General features: G+C 40.7%; 1 protein-coding gene across 2 annotated transcripts; it reads left to right on the top strand.

The window, feature by feature from the left end:
- The first annotated feature begins 2,287 nt into the window (after nucleotides 1-2,287).
- LOC108437507 (phospholipid scramblase 1-like) lies at nucleotides 2,288-10,671 on the top strand. Of its 2 annotated transcripts, XM_017714643.1 has the most exons (9): nucleotides 2,288-2,335; nucleotides 4,612-4,686; nucleotides 4,773-4,820; nucleotides 6,110-6,195; nucleotides 6,438-6,480; nucleotides 6,614-6,834; nucleotides 8,218-8,379; nucleotides 10,354-10,515; nucleotides 10,600-10,671. In XM_017714643.1, the coding sequence occupies exons 4-9, from the start codon at nucleotides 6,136-6,138 to the stop codon at nucleotides 10,648-10,650; spliced, it is 699 nt and encodes a 232-aa protein (XP_017570132.1). In that variant the 5' UTR covers nucleotides 2,288-2,335; nucleotides 4,612-4,686; nucleotides 4,773-4,820; nucleotides 6,110-6,135; the 3' UTR covers nucleotides 10,651-10,671. The 2 variants fall into 2 exon arrangements, with proteins under 2 accessions (XP_017570132.1, XP_017570131.1); XM_017714642.2 differs by lacking the exons at nucleotides 2,288-2,335; nucleotides 4,612-4,686; nucleotides 4,773-4,820 and having other exon boundaries at nucleotides 5,972-6,195.
- The last annotated feature ends 6,594 nt before the right edge of the window (nucleotides 10,672-17,265 follow it).

Raw genomic sequence — 17,265 nt, 5'->3', positions numbered from 1 at the left:
TAAATCAATGTGATCAGTTATTAATCTCAGCGTTACTGAGCTCTGCTAAAGCCTGAGTAGACTGATAAATCAATGTGATCCGTTATTAATCTCAGTGTTACTGAGCTCTGCTAAAGCCTGAGTAGACTGATAAATCAATGTGATCGGTTATTAATCTCAGTGTTACTGAGCTCTGCTAAAGCCTGAGTAGACTGATAAATCAATGTGGTCAGTTATTAATCTCAGTGTTACTGAGCTCTGCTAAAGCCTGAGTAGACTGATAAATCAATGTGGTCAGTTATTAATCTCAGTGTTACTGAGCTCTGCTAAAGCGTGAGTAGACTGATAAATCAATGTGATCGGTTATTAATCTCAGTGTTACTGAGCTCTGCTAAAGCCTGAGTAGACTGATAAATCAATGTGGTCAGTTATTAATCTCAGTGTTACTGAGCTCTGCTAAAGCCTGAGTAGACTGATAAATCAATGTGATCGGTTATTAATCTCAGTGTTACTGAGCTCTGCTAAAGCCTGAGTAGACTGATAAATCAATGTGATGATCAGTTATTAATCTCAGTGTTACTGAGCTCTGCTAAAGCCTGAGTAGACTGATAAATCAATGTGATCAGTTATTAATCTCAGTGTTACTGAGCTCTGCTAAAGCCTGAGTGGACTGATAAATCAATGTGATCAGTTATTAAACTCAGTGTTACTGAGCTCTCTTAAAGTCTGAGTGGACTGATAAAACAATGTGATCGGTTATTAATCTCAGTGTTACTGAGCTCTGCTAAAGCCTGAGTAGACTGATAAATCAATGTGATCAGTTATTAATCTCAGTGTTACTGAGCTCTGCTAAAGCCTGAGTGGACTGATAAAACAATGTGATCGGTTATTAATCTCAGTGTTACTGAGCTCTGCTAAAGCCTGAGTAGACTGATAAATCAATGTGATCAGTTATTAATCTCAGTGTTACTGAGCTTTTCTGAGGAAAGATCAAATGTTCCCCCAGCCCTACTGTTAAGTTGTCAAAGACGCTGCTCCTAATAGGACAAAACAGTAGGAACAGAAGTTGATATGTAAAACAAAGGTCTAGGAATGCTGCCAATGTGTTAAATCACAGGACACTCTTGTGGGCAGGAGAGAGATGACACAACATCTTAGAACATGGCTAGTGAGGTTAAAGAAGCACGCAAAGAGGTCAGCATTTTTCAGAAGCTGCCAATTACAGTAAATCTCAGAATAAGTCTGAGGTTTAGGGTGACCCAACGTTAGATGATGGTGTTGTAAACACTTGTTTTGAGATTTATTGGCAAATAGCGCTCCGGTTGTGTAATTCCAAAGCCAAAACCGCAGTTTTCATCAGCAAAACGTTAGTGCTTCCTGTGAATTTGTCCAGTGTTGTGGGGTTGTGGGGCCTCTTCTGAGAAGATTTTCAAAATTTGCTGTCATCTTTGGGTGGTTTTAAAACTCAAAAACCTGTTAACCAGCAACATACTGTACTGCGTACATCAGAGATCATTCATTTATCGGCATGAAACTGTTAATCCTGTGTCTGTTTTCCACAGTTTCCCAATAAAACGGGAAGGCTATTCCCTCATGCTACTAAACAGGCATTTTATGAACTGGGGATCATCAGTATTTTAGCATTCTTTCACTGCTCATTCAAAAACAGGAGCCGACCCAAACATGAACAAACAGATTGTTCAGTTCTACGTACACTCACCGGCCACTTTATTAGGTACACCTAGTAAAAGGTTGGACCCCCTTTTTGCCTTCAGGACTGCCTTAATTCTTCGTGGCAGACTTCCAACAAGGTGTTGGAAACGTTCCTCAGAGATTTTGGTTGGTTATTAGAGTTCCTGCTGCCTTTCTATCATCTGGAACCAGTCTGCCCATTCTCCTCTGACCTCTCACATCATCAAGGCATTTTCGTCCACACAACTGACCACTCACTGGATATTTCCTCTTTTTCGGACCGTTCTCTGTGAACCCTAGAGATGGTTGTGCGTGAAAATCCCAGCAGATCAGCAGTTTCTGAAATACTCAGACCAGCCCATCTGGCACCAACAACCACGGCACATTCAAAGTCCCTTAAATCCCCTTTCTTCCCCGTTCTGATGCTCGGTCTGCACTTCAGCAGGTTGTCTTGACCACCTCTACATGCCTAAATGCAGTGAGTTGTGGCCGTGTGATTGGCTGATTAGCTATTTGTGTTAACAAGCAACTGAACCGGTGTACCTAATAAAGTGGCCAGTGAGTGTAGATACAAACCATCCCTGCAGTCATTCTCTGTTTGATTTATAAGGTGGACCTGGTGGACCTCCAGGCAGTGACCCTTTTACAACACCAGTGACGCCTGGTGAGTGATGTTTTGACATATGGCTGTCCTTTTATACTGATCTAGTATTGGTTTTGGTGGTCTCCTGTTGTAAGATGTTGTAAGATTGTGTAGACATGTGATGGCAGTCAGCACCATGGCTATCTTAGCGTCGTGGGAAAATCAACAGCTTTAATTGCGTTTTAGGAAAGCTGCATGTTTTCCAGATGGCCAAACGTAGATTTGTTTGTGTTTCTTTGATTGGAGTGTGGTTTAACTCTCAGCTCACGAGTCTGTAACACATCAATTCTAGCTTCTTTTAAAGACCATAGCCTAGAGGAGGAATATTCAAAGGCCTGGTGGGCTTTTATCAGCTAGTCATAACATCTGCTGTGCTCAAACAGTCAGTAGATCCACTTTCAACACCAAAACAAAATGTTTTAGCTATTTCCTCAACCCTACACAGCTGAAATTCATCAAGAGTCAAGAAGTTGACCTGAAAGCAAAATGTGCCTTTTTTCTACTTTATTAGTTCATGTACCTGGTCAGCTTTAGCACAATTCATCATATATGATTTAAAAGACAAAATTCTTGGTTTCAGCCATTAAGTACAAGCTATTAGTTCATCAGACAGCATATTTGACGAAAAATAAATAGAACTTCAAAAAGTAAATATACTGTTTTTTCAGTATTTATTGTTCCCACTCTTTACCTTAATTACAGCTTCCATTCTTTTCAGGAATCTTTGCCAGTTTTTCAATGAAATCTGCAGGGATATTTTTCCTTACCTTCAAAGTTCAGTCTTGGAAGCTGGTTGATCATTTTCCAAACTAATCAAACACAGTTGAGGTCTGGACTCTGGGGCGGTCAGTCCATTGTTCAGCTTCTTTGTTTGATGTGTCCCTCTCCTTTTCTCAGCGAGGTTCTTCTTGATCAGCTACACGTCCTTTCAGACCCACAGCGCTGAGTGGTCTTCTCACAGTGGAAGGATGGACAGAAACACCTGTGGATGTTTTCAGATCTGAAGCAGCTTGATCTTCTCCTCTCCCTCAGAGATGAAAGCTTTAAGTGCTGTTTATCTGATGGGGGCAGTTTTGGTTTTCCCCACTTAATTTCCGTAGACTTTCCCATTCCTTATACATGTGGATTATCATCACATCTTCCTCTGTGAGTTAATTGGCTGGTTGTAGAGCAGAAGTAATTTCTAGTTAATGGCTGTTTGGATTACAAGTTAAATAAATGAAAGGTGGTCTCTTTATTTCTATACATACTGGATATGGATAATTAAGTGTGGGCTGTAGAGTTGGCAATAGTTGCTATTCTTTGGTCTACTCTAGATATAAAAAATTATTGCTTTAAAGTATTTTTTTAACTAACAGTCTGTGGAAGCCATTAAATGGCAGATACTTCAATGATGGCCAATAGAGGCCTATCTTTACTGATTACTTGGCTTTAAAAGACCCCAGCCTGATGAAGACACACTTTGTTTTTCAACTATCAAGACTATAAAATCAACAGTGTTCCACCCCTTGGAAACTTTGCTGCTCTCCTTAGCAAATCAAAACATCTACACCCACAGGAAACGGGCTGCAACAACAACTGGCCAGTAGTGCATTAGTGAACTGACACTATTGGCTTTCACCTCATGCTCTGTAAACTCATTTGACTTATTTAATCCTTATTTGAATGTGAAGATAAGGAATGGCGCCCCATTAAGACCGGAGCAACAGACTAATCACATCATTTCCTGTAGCTGGTTGCGCCAGATGCAAATTCGAACATAATTTAACAATAAAATTTGCTCTAAAATCTTTTGCACATTGTAAAGTAGATTCCTTTTTATTTTGTGCGTACAACGTACATGAAATGCGTATGAATACTGTTAGGAAGGGCCTGAACTGCCTGAACACTGAGCAACTCGTGATAGTGTTGCAATAGACTTTTGATTTGATTTATGCCTGAAAAATAGTTCACATTACATGCATTACATGTAAAACTCAGAAGACACAAGTAGGTGATGTTAAATAGTAAACAGTTTGGCTATATTTGTGTTGTAGACATGGTGACCCCTGGTTCCTATCACCACCACTGTAAAGACATCTGTGTTTCTCTACAGTAAACACATCGAACCAGTCTTAATGACTTTGTTTACCTCTTAACAATTTAGATTCCCCTGGTAAATGGACAAATTTAGTAGGCTTCATTATTCTTTAATATTATGAATATAGTGTAATTGCTACATGCATATTGACTGTAGAAATGAAATTCTCTCGCGGGTTCTATCTAATGCTGGGCATGTTGCTAATGTTGTCCCACAGTTTATACCACTGGTCTACCTTCAGACCTGCACAGTGTCTATCCTGCACCCCCGCATGGACAACCATTACCACCAGGTGCATTTTCATCAAAATATCTTGTCAGTTTTAGTGCACGTGCAGTTTGCTGTTCCATGCTTACATTCAATTTTTCTTCACCCCAGGTTACGTACCCCCTCAGGGACCTGCAGTGGTGCCGCCACCCCCTTCAGGTGCATTCTAACCTTTCAGTACAACTGCTTTTCCGACTGAGTGGTGCAAAAGCACATACAGGTTCCTCCGGCAGATATTGAAAAGCTGAGCTGAACCTGATATTGTAACAGTTTTATGGCTCTTTCTGTAGCAAGGGTGGTGGAAGGAATTGTTAATACTAAAGCACATTTGCAGTAATCCACATTTGCTTTATTTGACCCTTTTATTTTGCAGAATTGCTCTCTAAGAGCAGTATTACAGTCGAAGTTGTGTGTTATTGTGATGAAGAGACTGTACTCTCCTTTTGTTCGTGCCTGTAACTGAATCACAGCCGTGATGTTATTCGTGATAAAACGCTTCCTCTTGTGCTTGCTTAATTACATAATTACATAGCAAATTTCATAGTTTGTTACACAGCGAATTACGTGTACATCCTGCTGCATCAGGCTTGAGTGTCCAGATCTGACTTTTTTTAATGTTAAAATGTGGGTCTTTTTTCCCTTAAAATTACACACAACTTTAGATTAAAATAATGATAAAACATCTCCCCTTCTGCAGACATACACAAATGTATACTTATAATCTGCACTTTCAAAAGAATGCCTCCACGTATTTTATTAAACTATGAGAGAGAAGTCATTTGTTTCAATCCAGCAGGGTTGGAGAGGGCGGGGTGCGAGGGTCTGGTCAAAAAACAGAACAAAATAGTAAGTAGTAAGTAAGTAGTATTAAGTGGCATTATGTAGCATTGCCTTGCCTTAGATAGCATTAAATACAGTGAGTGAAAGTGAATTTGACACTTTTAGCTTGATGCTAACACAATTCAGGAAATCATAGAGTCCAGGTGCTGGTGGCAATATCCCAGCCTATCCCAGCAGTCTTTGGGCGGAAGGCAGGACACACCCTGGACAGGTCGCCAGTCCATCGCAGGGCACAGACAGACACAGACAGTCACTCACACCTAGGGGTAATTTAGCATGTCCAATTGGCCTGACTGCATGTCTTTGGACTGTGGGAGGAATCCGGAGAACCCACATGAAACCCACGCAGACACGGGGAGAACATGCAAACTCCACACAGAGAAGAACCCGGTCGCCCAGCCGGGGAATTGAACCCAGGCCCTCCTTGCTGTGAGGCGACGGCGCTACCCACCACGCCACCGTGCCGCCCGCATTATTCATTCAAACCTAGATATTTTATTGAAAGGTTGTGTATTTTATTCTGCATTGTGCCTAACAAGACCCCTTAACCGCTGATAAACATCCTTCATTGCAGACCATGGAAATTTCACACCGTATTTATGTCTCAGGTTACGTACCACCTCAGGCGCCTGTGATGATGCCTGTCCCGGAGAGACCACCCGGCTGCCCTCCGGGTCTGGAGTACTTAACACAGGTAGAGGATGGAACAATCCAAAACGTATAAATTAGTGAGCATATTCCTTCCCACTGTCTCTCTTCCTTTGGGGCTCTCTCTCTTTGTCTTTCTCTCTCTCTTTGTCTTTCTCTCTCTTTCTCTCTCTCCCACCTCTTCTTTCACCTCTTTCTCTGCTTCTCTCTCTCTAATTTATTATAATCTCCACATTCCAAAGTAGTTTTAACACTGGCCTCTTTTCTTGTCCATCATTCCTCAAACAGATTGACCAGCTCCTTGTCCATCAGAAAATGGAGCTAATAGAAGGTATGACGCAAATGGGTGATAGAGAATGACATCACACGTTCTTCAGTTCGCACCATGACGACTCAAGTGACGTGCTTTGTTTCATGCCCTAGCCAGCTGATTGAGAGTCTCTCCTCCATTGTCTTTCTCACAGCTATTTTCGGTTGGGAGACCAACAACCAATACATAGTCAAAAATAGCGTAGGACAGCAAGTGTTCCTTGCTGCTGAGGAGACCGACTTTTGCACAAGGATGGTCTGCGGGTCCATGCGCTCTTTCGTCCTCCATCTCCAGGACAACACGGGACGGGTAGTGGTCACTCTCACACGCCCACTGAAATGCAGCAGCTGCTGCTTTCCATGCTGCCTGCAAGAGGTAAGCTGTAGACTCTGAACCTTGGTCTTCTGAAGAGGTTGATTAGGTGCATCAGCTGTACCAGATCAGAGTTCAGACTAAATCCTACAGGAAGGTTCGATCCCCAGAGCTGACGGTACATGACTGAGGTGTCCTTGAGCAAGGCGCCTAACCCCCACCTGCTCCCCGGGTGCTGCGGATAGGGCTGTCCACTGCTCCGGGCAAGTGTTCTCACTGGCCCCTAGTGTGTGTATGTGTGTGTGTTCACTAGTGTGTATGTGGTGCTTCAGTTCACGGATGGGTTAAATGCAGAGGTGAAATGTTTAATAAGGGTCACTTAAACTTAGAATCTCCAGAAGGAGGGTCTAAAGCTTTAATCGGGCATGAATGATTTTGGTCTGAACCCAAAAATAGCCTGAGTACATAAACATCAGCCTTTGGATCTGAACCAGCTCATCCAAGTGCCAAATAAAGCCTGATATTTCTAAGAAAAGTGACATTTAAATTACCACACATTGTACACAGACCAGTCAAAACATTGCGACCAATAAAGTGTATAACACTGACTGTCTCGTAACAACAGTATAGGTCAGTATCTGGGATATGTTACGTAGTAAGCAAGGTCTGAAAATACAGGGGTTCCTGGTGGTCTGAAAACCCCTAATTGACCTATTGGCACCCATGGCTCAAAATCAAAATTCTGGGGAGGTTCCTGAAAACAAACTTACGATGATTTCTGCAGAATCTGCATCAGCTCAGTTCCAACAATTACACGTTATGGTCACTGATTCCAAACATTTCCTGGGAACATGAAACACTAATTTCTGTACATAAAATCTGCATTCATCCAGAATACCCGCATTGCTAAGAGGTTGTTGTGAAAACAAGGCCAAAGATAGGCTATTTGCATGAGCTATGCGATTCAATGTCCTGAACTTTGGCTACATGTGTACCATGTACTTTTTAAAACTTGGATTACTAAGTTTATTCAGGAGCTATAAGACTTCAGTTGTGCAACCGTACAGGGCCTTTATTGTCGTCTTTTGAGCTTAATAATGCACATTTTCAAATGGGAGACAGGTTTGGACTCGAGGAAGGTCAGTCTAGCATAAATAGCACAAATGCTATTTTTATCCTGATTGGGGCGACTGAACTTCACACCACTGAAATGTTCTCCCGCGCCATAAGATGTTCTCGTTTCCAACAGATGGTGTGCGTTATTTTTACTGAAATTAAGGTAGTTAGTTATAGTACTTTGGGACTGTCAGTGGGAGCAGAAAACACATTGGAACTCAGGTGCAGGTCTAATCATGCCACCTCTATTTAATTGTTTATGTCATTTTACTACAATATTAAACTGATGAAGGCTTCCTGCAGCTTGTTAGGTTGCTTTCTGTATTTCAGCTTGAGGTCCAGGCTCCTCCGGGCAGCCCTGTTGGATACGTGATGCAGAACTGGCACCCTTACCTGCCCAAGTTCACCATTAAGAATGAAAGAAGAGAAGCAGTGCTGAAGATTGTGGGACCTTTCTGTGACTGTAACTGCTGTTCTGATGTGAATTTTGAGGTACTGTAAGTACAGTAAATCGAAATCTGGCTACTGTCTCTATTTTTATGTTTTTAACATAATCGGAAAATGTCAGCTCTTCACATGCCAAACAGTAGAGGATAGTGGACCACTGCTGGCCCACTAACAGCATGACTGGCAGCCTCACTGGCTTTTTGTTCAGCATTTTCCAGGTGGCTCACTGGTGGCCCAGCAGTGGCATACAATGCCAACCTTATCGAGCCAAGGAACCAATATATTTTTCCCTATATATTCCGTAAATATGTTATAAATAGAACCATTTCCTTTACTAAAGAACCCTTGAAGAACCATCTTTGTTGTAGGGCAGCTCATAGGCATATATGTTGAGTGTAGGGCAGCTCATAGGCATATATGCTTCTATATTACCTTGAAACCTTTTAAATGGTTCTATATAGCACCAAAAAGGGTTCTTCTATTGCTACAAGCTCATAACAGTAGAAGAACCAGTTTCAAAATGATTCTATATAGAACCATATACAACACTGTCTACATCAGTCTGAAAAACCATTCCACCATGTAAAGAACCAAGCAGGCAAATGGTTCTTTGAGTGTTCATGGTTCTATATAGAACCACTGTCTTTATAAAAGAACCTTTGAAGAGCCATCTTTTTTAAGTGTGTAGGTAATACGACTAAACTCTGTTTGGGTGCTTGTTCATATTCATATGGAATATGAAGTGGAAAATGGCAGCTTGGAGATCCGGAGAACATCTATCCTGCTTTTTCTTTGCTGTGTTGTATTGTATGTGTATTGTAAATTCCTATGCTGGCATCGTTCTACAGTGCGAGTAGCACAGCAGACATTATTTTAATAGCATTAGTGTTACAAGTGTTACTGGCTGTTGCCCAAAACCACAGAGACAGTTTGGCAGAAGCAGCATGTTATTATGGCTGCCTTCAAATCCTCCTCGAAAGTTCCTTCTTACTCTCAGAGGTCAGAGGTACGACTTGATTTAGGTGGTGTTGCTCAGAGACGAGATAGACACGCTGGAATTAATGCCTTTTGTTGTTTTTCTTTCATTAAAGAGTCTATTTATTTTATGCTACTGCAACAAAATGATGAGCAGTGGTTTCTTACGAGGTGAGTAATGTTTTGGCCAGTTAGAACCAAAAACGATGGCTCTTCAAGGGTTCATTAATAAAGAAAGGTTCTAGGTAGCACCATGAATACTCAAATAGCCAGATTGATGGAGACTGTGCTGTACATGGTTTCAAAACCTTTTTGAAAAGCACTAAAAAGGGTTCTGTTATTGTAACAAGCCTGACATTGTAACAGTAGATCCCTTTTCGGTGCTATGTAGAACCCTTTTCAAAAAAGGCTCTGTATAGAATCGTTTACAGCACATTCTCCATCAGTCTGAAGAACCCTTTCACAATGCAGAGAACCCTTTAAATCATAGAAGGGTTCTTTGAATGTTCATGGTTTTACATAGAACCCTTTTTAAAAAAATGTTCTATAAAGAATGATCTGTACATGGTTCTATATGGAACATTTTTGAAAAGCCCTTAAAAGGGTTCTGCTATTGTAACAAGCCTGACATTGTAACAGTAGATCCCTTTTCGGTGCTATGTAGAACCCTTTTCAAAAAAGGCTCTGTATAGAATCGTTTACAGTCTGAAGAACCCTTTCACAATGCAGAGAACCCTTTAATCATGGAATGGTTCTTTGAATGTTCATGGTTTTACATTTTACTAAGTTTTTTTAAAATGTAACAGTATAAATATCAGGATGTGAGTTAGTATCAGTATCGGTACTCAGTATCGGCCGATGCTAAAGGATCAGGTATCGGTATCGGAAGGGAAAAGTGGTATCGGTGCAGCTCTAATTCTTACAGTCATCGCATAAATACGATATTTCCAACACAACTGGAAATCAGTATAAGTGACTCACAAATGTCTCCAATGACAAAATAACTAGCGTACATTAAACTAATGATTATGTTTATGGTTATAGGTGATGTCCCTGGATGAAGCCTCAGTAGTTGGCAGGATAAGCAAACAGTGGACGGGCATGGAGGCAGAGATGTTAACAGACGCAGATAACTTCGGCGTGCGGTTTCCCATGGACCTGGACGTCAAAATCAAGGCCGTTATATTAGGCGCCTGTTTCCTCATTGTACGTTTTCTGTTTGTTAACGTTTTGTTATTAGTTCACGTGTAAACCAGCAGACAGTAATGCTTGTTTTTTGTCTTTTCACAGGACTTTATGTACTTTGAGAGTTCACCAAAGCAAGATTCACATCATTATTAAACGTTTTTCCATTTTATAATATTTGTGTGTGCATCTGCAGGCACTTGTTGACTCATGAAACATGCATTTTCTATATTATACAGTACAAAACTCAGCAATCACCATTTTATTGATTTAATTTACAGGCAGAATAGCCTGTAAGTGCAAGTTATTCATTTTTCAGTGTCAGAAAAAAGGCAGAAAACATTTCACAGGAAATGACTAATTATAATATCAAATTGATCATTGAGTGCATTTACGTGCACGTAATAATGCGATAATTGAAGAAAATCAGATTCTATCCGTAATACGATCAACATGTTTACATGCGCTTGAGTAATCAGATATTGGGGAAACTCCAGGTCTGCATGAGTCAGGCAGTAATCAGATTTCTGCTCTACAACCAGCCAATAAACTCGCAGAGGAAGACGTGATGTAAACGTAATGTAAAACTCAAACTTCATGATGTTGATCTGGAAATTGAAGAATGTTTAAATCCTTCATTTCGTCAAGCATGTGTTTGTTTTCAGAGTCGCTCCAAAAGTGTTATGCTGTGTCTCGCGGTGGTCTGTTTTCACACGCCTTGACTGATTACTGGGCTAAAATCCAGCCTCTTTATCAGATTTCGTAATCAGATTTCTAGACCTTTCTCTGATCTAAGAAAATGGGAATGTGCTGTTTACATGACCAATTGAATAATCAGGTAACTGCAGAAATCCGATTATGATCAGATTATTAAGCGCATGTAAACACACTCAATGTCCACTGTTTTATGTTTTACCTGAGTACATATAAGATAATCCACATGCCTAAGGAATGGGAAAGTCTAAGGAAAGTAAGTGGGGAGAACCAAGAGTTTCCAAAACTGGAGTTCAAAAACTGATTAAAAGCTACAGAGAAAATGGGACTTTTAAAAACCACCTGGAAGACCTGGTAGACTCCAAAACTGCCCCCATCAAATAAACAGCACTTAAAGCTTTCATCTTTGAGAGAGAGGCTTATCATTATATGTATTTTATATGACTTTTTTCCCTAACACTGTAAATTGAATAACTTGTACTTAATGGCTGTTTTGATTAGAGTAAATGAAGGGTGGTCTCTGATTTTGACACACTATTACTGCATTGTAGCCCATCAGTATCATAACGACACAATGAATATGTTTATGTCTGCACTTTAGAACACAAAACTCACTTTTAGGGTTGTTTTTCCTGCTTTCCTCATGTCACATTCATATCATAATACTAAAATATCTTCTCATCTTCTTACACATGCAAATGTATGGATGGAAAGCATGCATTCACTTCTTTTAATGAGCTGGGGGTCAGAAATATTTCATCTAAAATGTACAACTTTTATTTTAATACAGATGTACTTTTCTCTATGACTCATCTCCCAAAGCTGTTCTTATTTCGCAGTACTGCTATTCTAGGAAGGCGAACCCTATGCATACGTCCTCTGTATGATCTCAAGTTCAGCCATCTCTCAGGACTTAATTAGATCTACACTAAACTCTTGGGACATCCCACCAGGGTATGGTCACCATGGCACCCTGCTGCCGCTCAGCCTGCCTGCTTCATCAGTGATCCTGTAGGTGTGACTCCATGTCAAAGAGGCACAGCGACAACGAGCATGTCTCTCAGAAGAAGGAGAGGAGTCATAGACTTTTTCACAGTGGTGGTGATGGGAACCAGACGCCTGAAGACTCTGATGCCTCTAAATGCTCCCTCACTGACAGTTATTACACAAAAAGATTACAGATTTGTTCGTTTCGTGATGATTTTTGGCCAAATCCATTCGTGGTGGAAGGATACAAGTAGGGTGTTGTAGGACAAAATAGTCCCCAAAGGAACCTTAGTTGTTATATTTACCACTATTCTACCATCATCAACATTACATATAAAACGAAGAAGACACATGGTTTTAAATGGGTGGCCACTGTGGCCAGTGCCCTCCCTAACATCTGATTCACTATCCCAATTGCCACCCCAACTTTCTGTCATGTCATTGGCTTTCGCCTCGCTGTGGGGCGGATGGACCAACTCTCCAATCCCAACACCCACCCCCAACCCTTGGTCCCATATTAGTATTGTGAGTATGTCTGGTCTGCCCTGCTCTGCCATTAAGGAACGACTCTCTGACCTCTCTCCAACTCACCTATCACCTTCCCCTCCCCCGTTAACATTGCGAGAACATCTGTAAACATTGCCACCCTGTCGAAACTACTCGCCACCCCAGTAAAATTTTCCAGATTGGCCACTCAGAAGAAACATATTGGTTCACTGGTGGTTTTGGATAGTAAATGAAAAGGCTGTATTTGTGTTGTGGACTCCTGGTTCTTATCACCACCACTGTAAAGACATCCAGTAATTGTGCTGCACAGTAAACTCCTTCCCATCAAACCTCTTTGAATGACTTTGTTTACATCTCAAACATTGAATTACACTGAAATTTTGAAAATAAAGTGGGGAAAAAAATTTTTGGCTGTAGGGTGTAGTTTTGGTTTTAGAATAAAGGTGCAAATGGATCTTCAAAGCAATGCCATAGAAAAAAACACCTTTAGTTGCCATAAAAACCATTTCAAATTTTTGTTATTGTGAGGTGTGAGTCTGAAGAACCTGTTGAAAGTTTAAAGGTCCTCCACGTAATGCAGTTGTTCTATACCCGTTAAAGACGTTTCCTAGAACTGTATGTCCAAGTCAGGATTCATTTAGGAACCTTTACTGTTTAGAGTGCAAGCTAAAATGATTTCACTGGCTGGGCAAGAAGTATATTTAGAAAGAGGCATGAAGAGGTTAATCAGTTTTTCCAGCTCACTTATCATCACTCCTGGTGCGCATTCCCTTATCGCCTAGTGGAACAAGCCGACTTGAGAGCTCGCAATTCTCAGGCCACTCTTTAATGTCCGTATAGGACATTCGGTCTGCGGCATAGCTCTACAAAAAGGGCTTATATTTCATTGGCGAAATAAAAAAACAGTTAACAACATCATGAGCACCTCAGGGCCTCCTGGGTCTTCAGAGAACGTGATTTCTATGAAATCAATTTTTTTTTTTATTTAATAGCATCGTCTTGCTTGTTATATTTAAACTATGCAAGTACTGACATAATACTCTTTGTTCATTGTTACGTCTTGGTTACAAACAAAAGGATTGAAAACAACTAAAAGAATGTGTCCAATCAGATTTTTTCTCTGTGGTATCCAGCTAGATACAGCCAAGCTAGTTCTCCCATTGCTTAGGCCTTCAGGAGCTGAACTGAAGGTCTTACATATTAGAATTACTACCAGCATATTTTGGAACTCATGTTGAGAAGAAACCTCACTTGAAGCCTTCTGGAGGTTCTAGATATGTAACTGACTGTGAATACGAGCCATAATCCAACCGGGTTTTGGTCAGTTGTTGGAAACGGAAAACTGTAAACATTTAAAGTAGATTATATGTTAATGAGTTTTAGCAGTTAAAATGTCTGAGTGGCCAAAAAAAGTCCATGTGCAGCAGTTTTAGCCAACAAAATCAAAGCGCTAGCAGGAATTGTCCAAGATACTTAAACCAGATACTTAAAATGAGAAGGTTTCTAGATAAAAACTGATGTAAGACGATATATGACAAAAATAAAACATTGAAAGAATTGTGGTTGGTAAGCTAACATGCCATTAGATAGCTAGTGTTAGCTAGTTAGGCTAATGTTACCAAACTTGACTACTAGTTAAGTCTAAACTTGTTGCATTTAACCTGCATATATTAACGCAGCTCAGCAGCTCTTTTAACATTGAAATAATGGACAACAATATTAAATTGCAGCTAAGACGGTGGTCCTTTACTCCTTCAAAAAACAGCCTAGTTTTACAAAAATAATTAGAATAATTTAGAATAATCTGCCTGTACTATAAATATTTCAACACGCTGGACTGAGAGGAAATAAAAAACGCCCAAAAGGGTGTGTTTTGTCTTTCTGGGGTGTTAATGTTATTCCATTTGTTTTGGCTTGTAATTGGACAGCATGTTGTTGGAGTTGAGCAGGTTCGATTAAGACAGGCCTCAACTTCAAGTTTCAGCTTCACAAAACCTGTCACAACTACAGACAGTCCTCCACAGGACTCCACTACCCAGGCTCCTCAGCAGAGTCACATGACTTCCGACCCTTCATCACCAGCCTGTCAGCGCTCTCGCTCTCCTGAGCATTGATGTGATTCAGCTGTGCCTTTATTCACATGACCTGTCTAGTTTAACGTGTAAGTCCGGGCTCGTGAACTTACTGAGCGTTTCTTTTTGATTGTTCTCCGATTCGTGTTTCTGATTTCATGCCTGTTATCTTTGGACTCTGCTTTTTGGATTTGGCCTTTGTGTACTGTTGCCTGGCCTGTTAGCTTTACTTGCAAATATTCCCTCATTTTGAATTTGATGCCTGCAACATGTTCCAAAGAAGTTGGGGCAACAAAAGACTGGGAAAGTTGAGGAAGGCTCAAAAACTCCTGTCTGGAACATTCCACAGGTGAGCAGGTTAATTGGAAACAGGTGAGTGTCATGATTGGGTATAAAGGGAGCATCCCTGAAAGGCTCAGTCGTTCACAAACAAGAGTGGGGTGAGGTTCACCACCTTGTGAACAACATCGTTGAGAACAATGTTTCTCAATGTGCAGTTGCAAGGAATTTAGGGATTTCATCATCTGCAGTTCATAATATCATCAAAAGATTCAGAGAATCTGGAGAAATCTCTGCAGGTAAGCGGCAAGGCAGAAAACCAACATTGAATGCCCGTGACCTTCGATCCCTCAGGCGGCACTGCATTAAAAACCCACATCATTCTGTAACGAATATTCCCACATGGGCTCAGGAACACTTCAGAAAACCACTGTCAGTGAACTCAGTTCGTCGCTCCATCTACAAGTGCAAGTTAAAACACTGCCATGCAAAGCGAAGCCAGATATCAACACCACCCAGAAACGCCGCCGGCTTCTCTGGGCCGAGCTCATCTGAGATGGACTGACGCAGAGTGGAAAAGTGTCCTGTGGTCTGACGCGTCCACATTTCAAATTGGTTTTGGAAATCATGGACGTCGTGTCCTCCAGGCCAAAGAGGAAAAGGACTGTCTGGATTGTTATCAGCACAAAGTTCAAAAGCCAGCATCTCTGATGGTGTGGGGTGTGTTAGTGCCCATGGCAGGGGTAACCTGCACAACTGTGAAGGCCCCATTAATGCTGAAAGGTACAACAATTAGTGTCCTCAGTTCCCAAACGCTTATTGAGTGTTAAAAGGAAAGGTGATGAAACACAGTGGGAAACACGCCCCTGTCCCAACTTCTTTGGAATGTGTTGCAGGCATCAAATTCAAAATCAGTGAATATTTGCAAAAAACAATAAAGTTTATCTGTTTAAACATTAAATATCTTGTCTTTGTAGTGTATTCAGTTGAATATAGGTCGAAAAGGATTTGCAAATCATCGTATTCTGTTTTTATTTCTGTTTTACACAACGTCCCAACTTCACTGGAATTGGGGTTGTACAATGAAATTTGTACAAGTACGGCAGGCAACAAATAACAATAAATAAAGAAGTGGCACCAAACCACGCAGGTTACTTGCGGTAAGGAATGAGGCATATAATGAGTAATAAGGCAGCAATAGCACAACAGTATGAACATACAGAATAGCCAGATGTATGTGAATAATGCAGTGTAGTGCTACAATACATGTACAGTTCACCAGAATATGGTACAGTATTCACATGAAATAAGATATATACAATTTACTAGCTAGATAATGCACAGTATCTGCTCCTTCAGTGCAAAAAGGTGCATGTACAATACATACAACATAAACAGGTCAAAAGAGTCAATCCATGTTTGCTTTCAAGCAAATAACCTAGTTTGCGGTGTCCACACTGAATATAGTGTCCACAAAATATACAAATGAGCGAACCACAGAGAAGTTAAGGCAGGTGCCTTTTGCACTAGATAAAATTGTCAGTGCACAGACGGGTTAAACAGCTTTCTAATGAGGCAGCGTGTGTTTATTAGAGTCCAGCGCCTTGCTCTTGGGGACCCGCTTGCCCTCCACAAGTTGTCCAGCACACCTAATCCAGATCATGAAGGGCGTAGATCTGCATCTTGTTAAGGTATCTCTGTATGTTGAGCTGCTAGTGAGCAATGAGGAGTGAATTACAGGGGTGAGGAGATCCAGTGCAGCCATATGGCACAATTTTGATACCTAATCGGGATATTCAAGGGAGCCAACACTCCCTGTCATAAAACGCAAATGATAATCTTTCACATTTAATCTTATACATTAAACTACACTATAGCACATCATACGTTAAATACCACATTATAATATATTGGAAATAATCTTCTTTGTTGTATACTTTAGCTAGTCTCTTCTTTCTATGTAGTGGTGGGATTGGGTCCCCCCAGCTGAAGCTGGTAATTGACTGTCAGGCTGTCAATCCTGAATTTGAGTTTGATAATGAGTTTGATTATCATGTGTTACTTCCTTTTATGAATCAGGAGACTGATTTTCTCATTTTAGCTTCAAACTGACTTTAAAAGCCACAAGAAGTAGAACTCTACGTTCTGTGAACTTTAATATGTTATGAATGCAAAGTCTTTACCTTTAGCTTTGTGCAACTTTAATGCAAAA

The sequence above is a fragment of the Pygocentrus nattereri genome, chromosome 2, assembly GCF_015220715.1.
Source record: "Pygocentrus nattereri isolate fPygNat1 chromosome 2, fPygNat1.pri, whole genome shotgun sequence".
Classification (NCBI taxonomy): Eukaryota; Metazoa; Chordata; class Actinopteri; order Characiformes; family Serrasalmidae; genus Pygocentrus; species Pygocentrus nattereri.
Note: the sequence above shows the minus strand (reverse complement) of the source record. Positions and strands in the feature narration are given on the sequence as shown.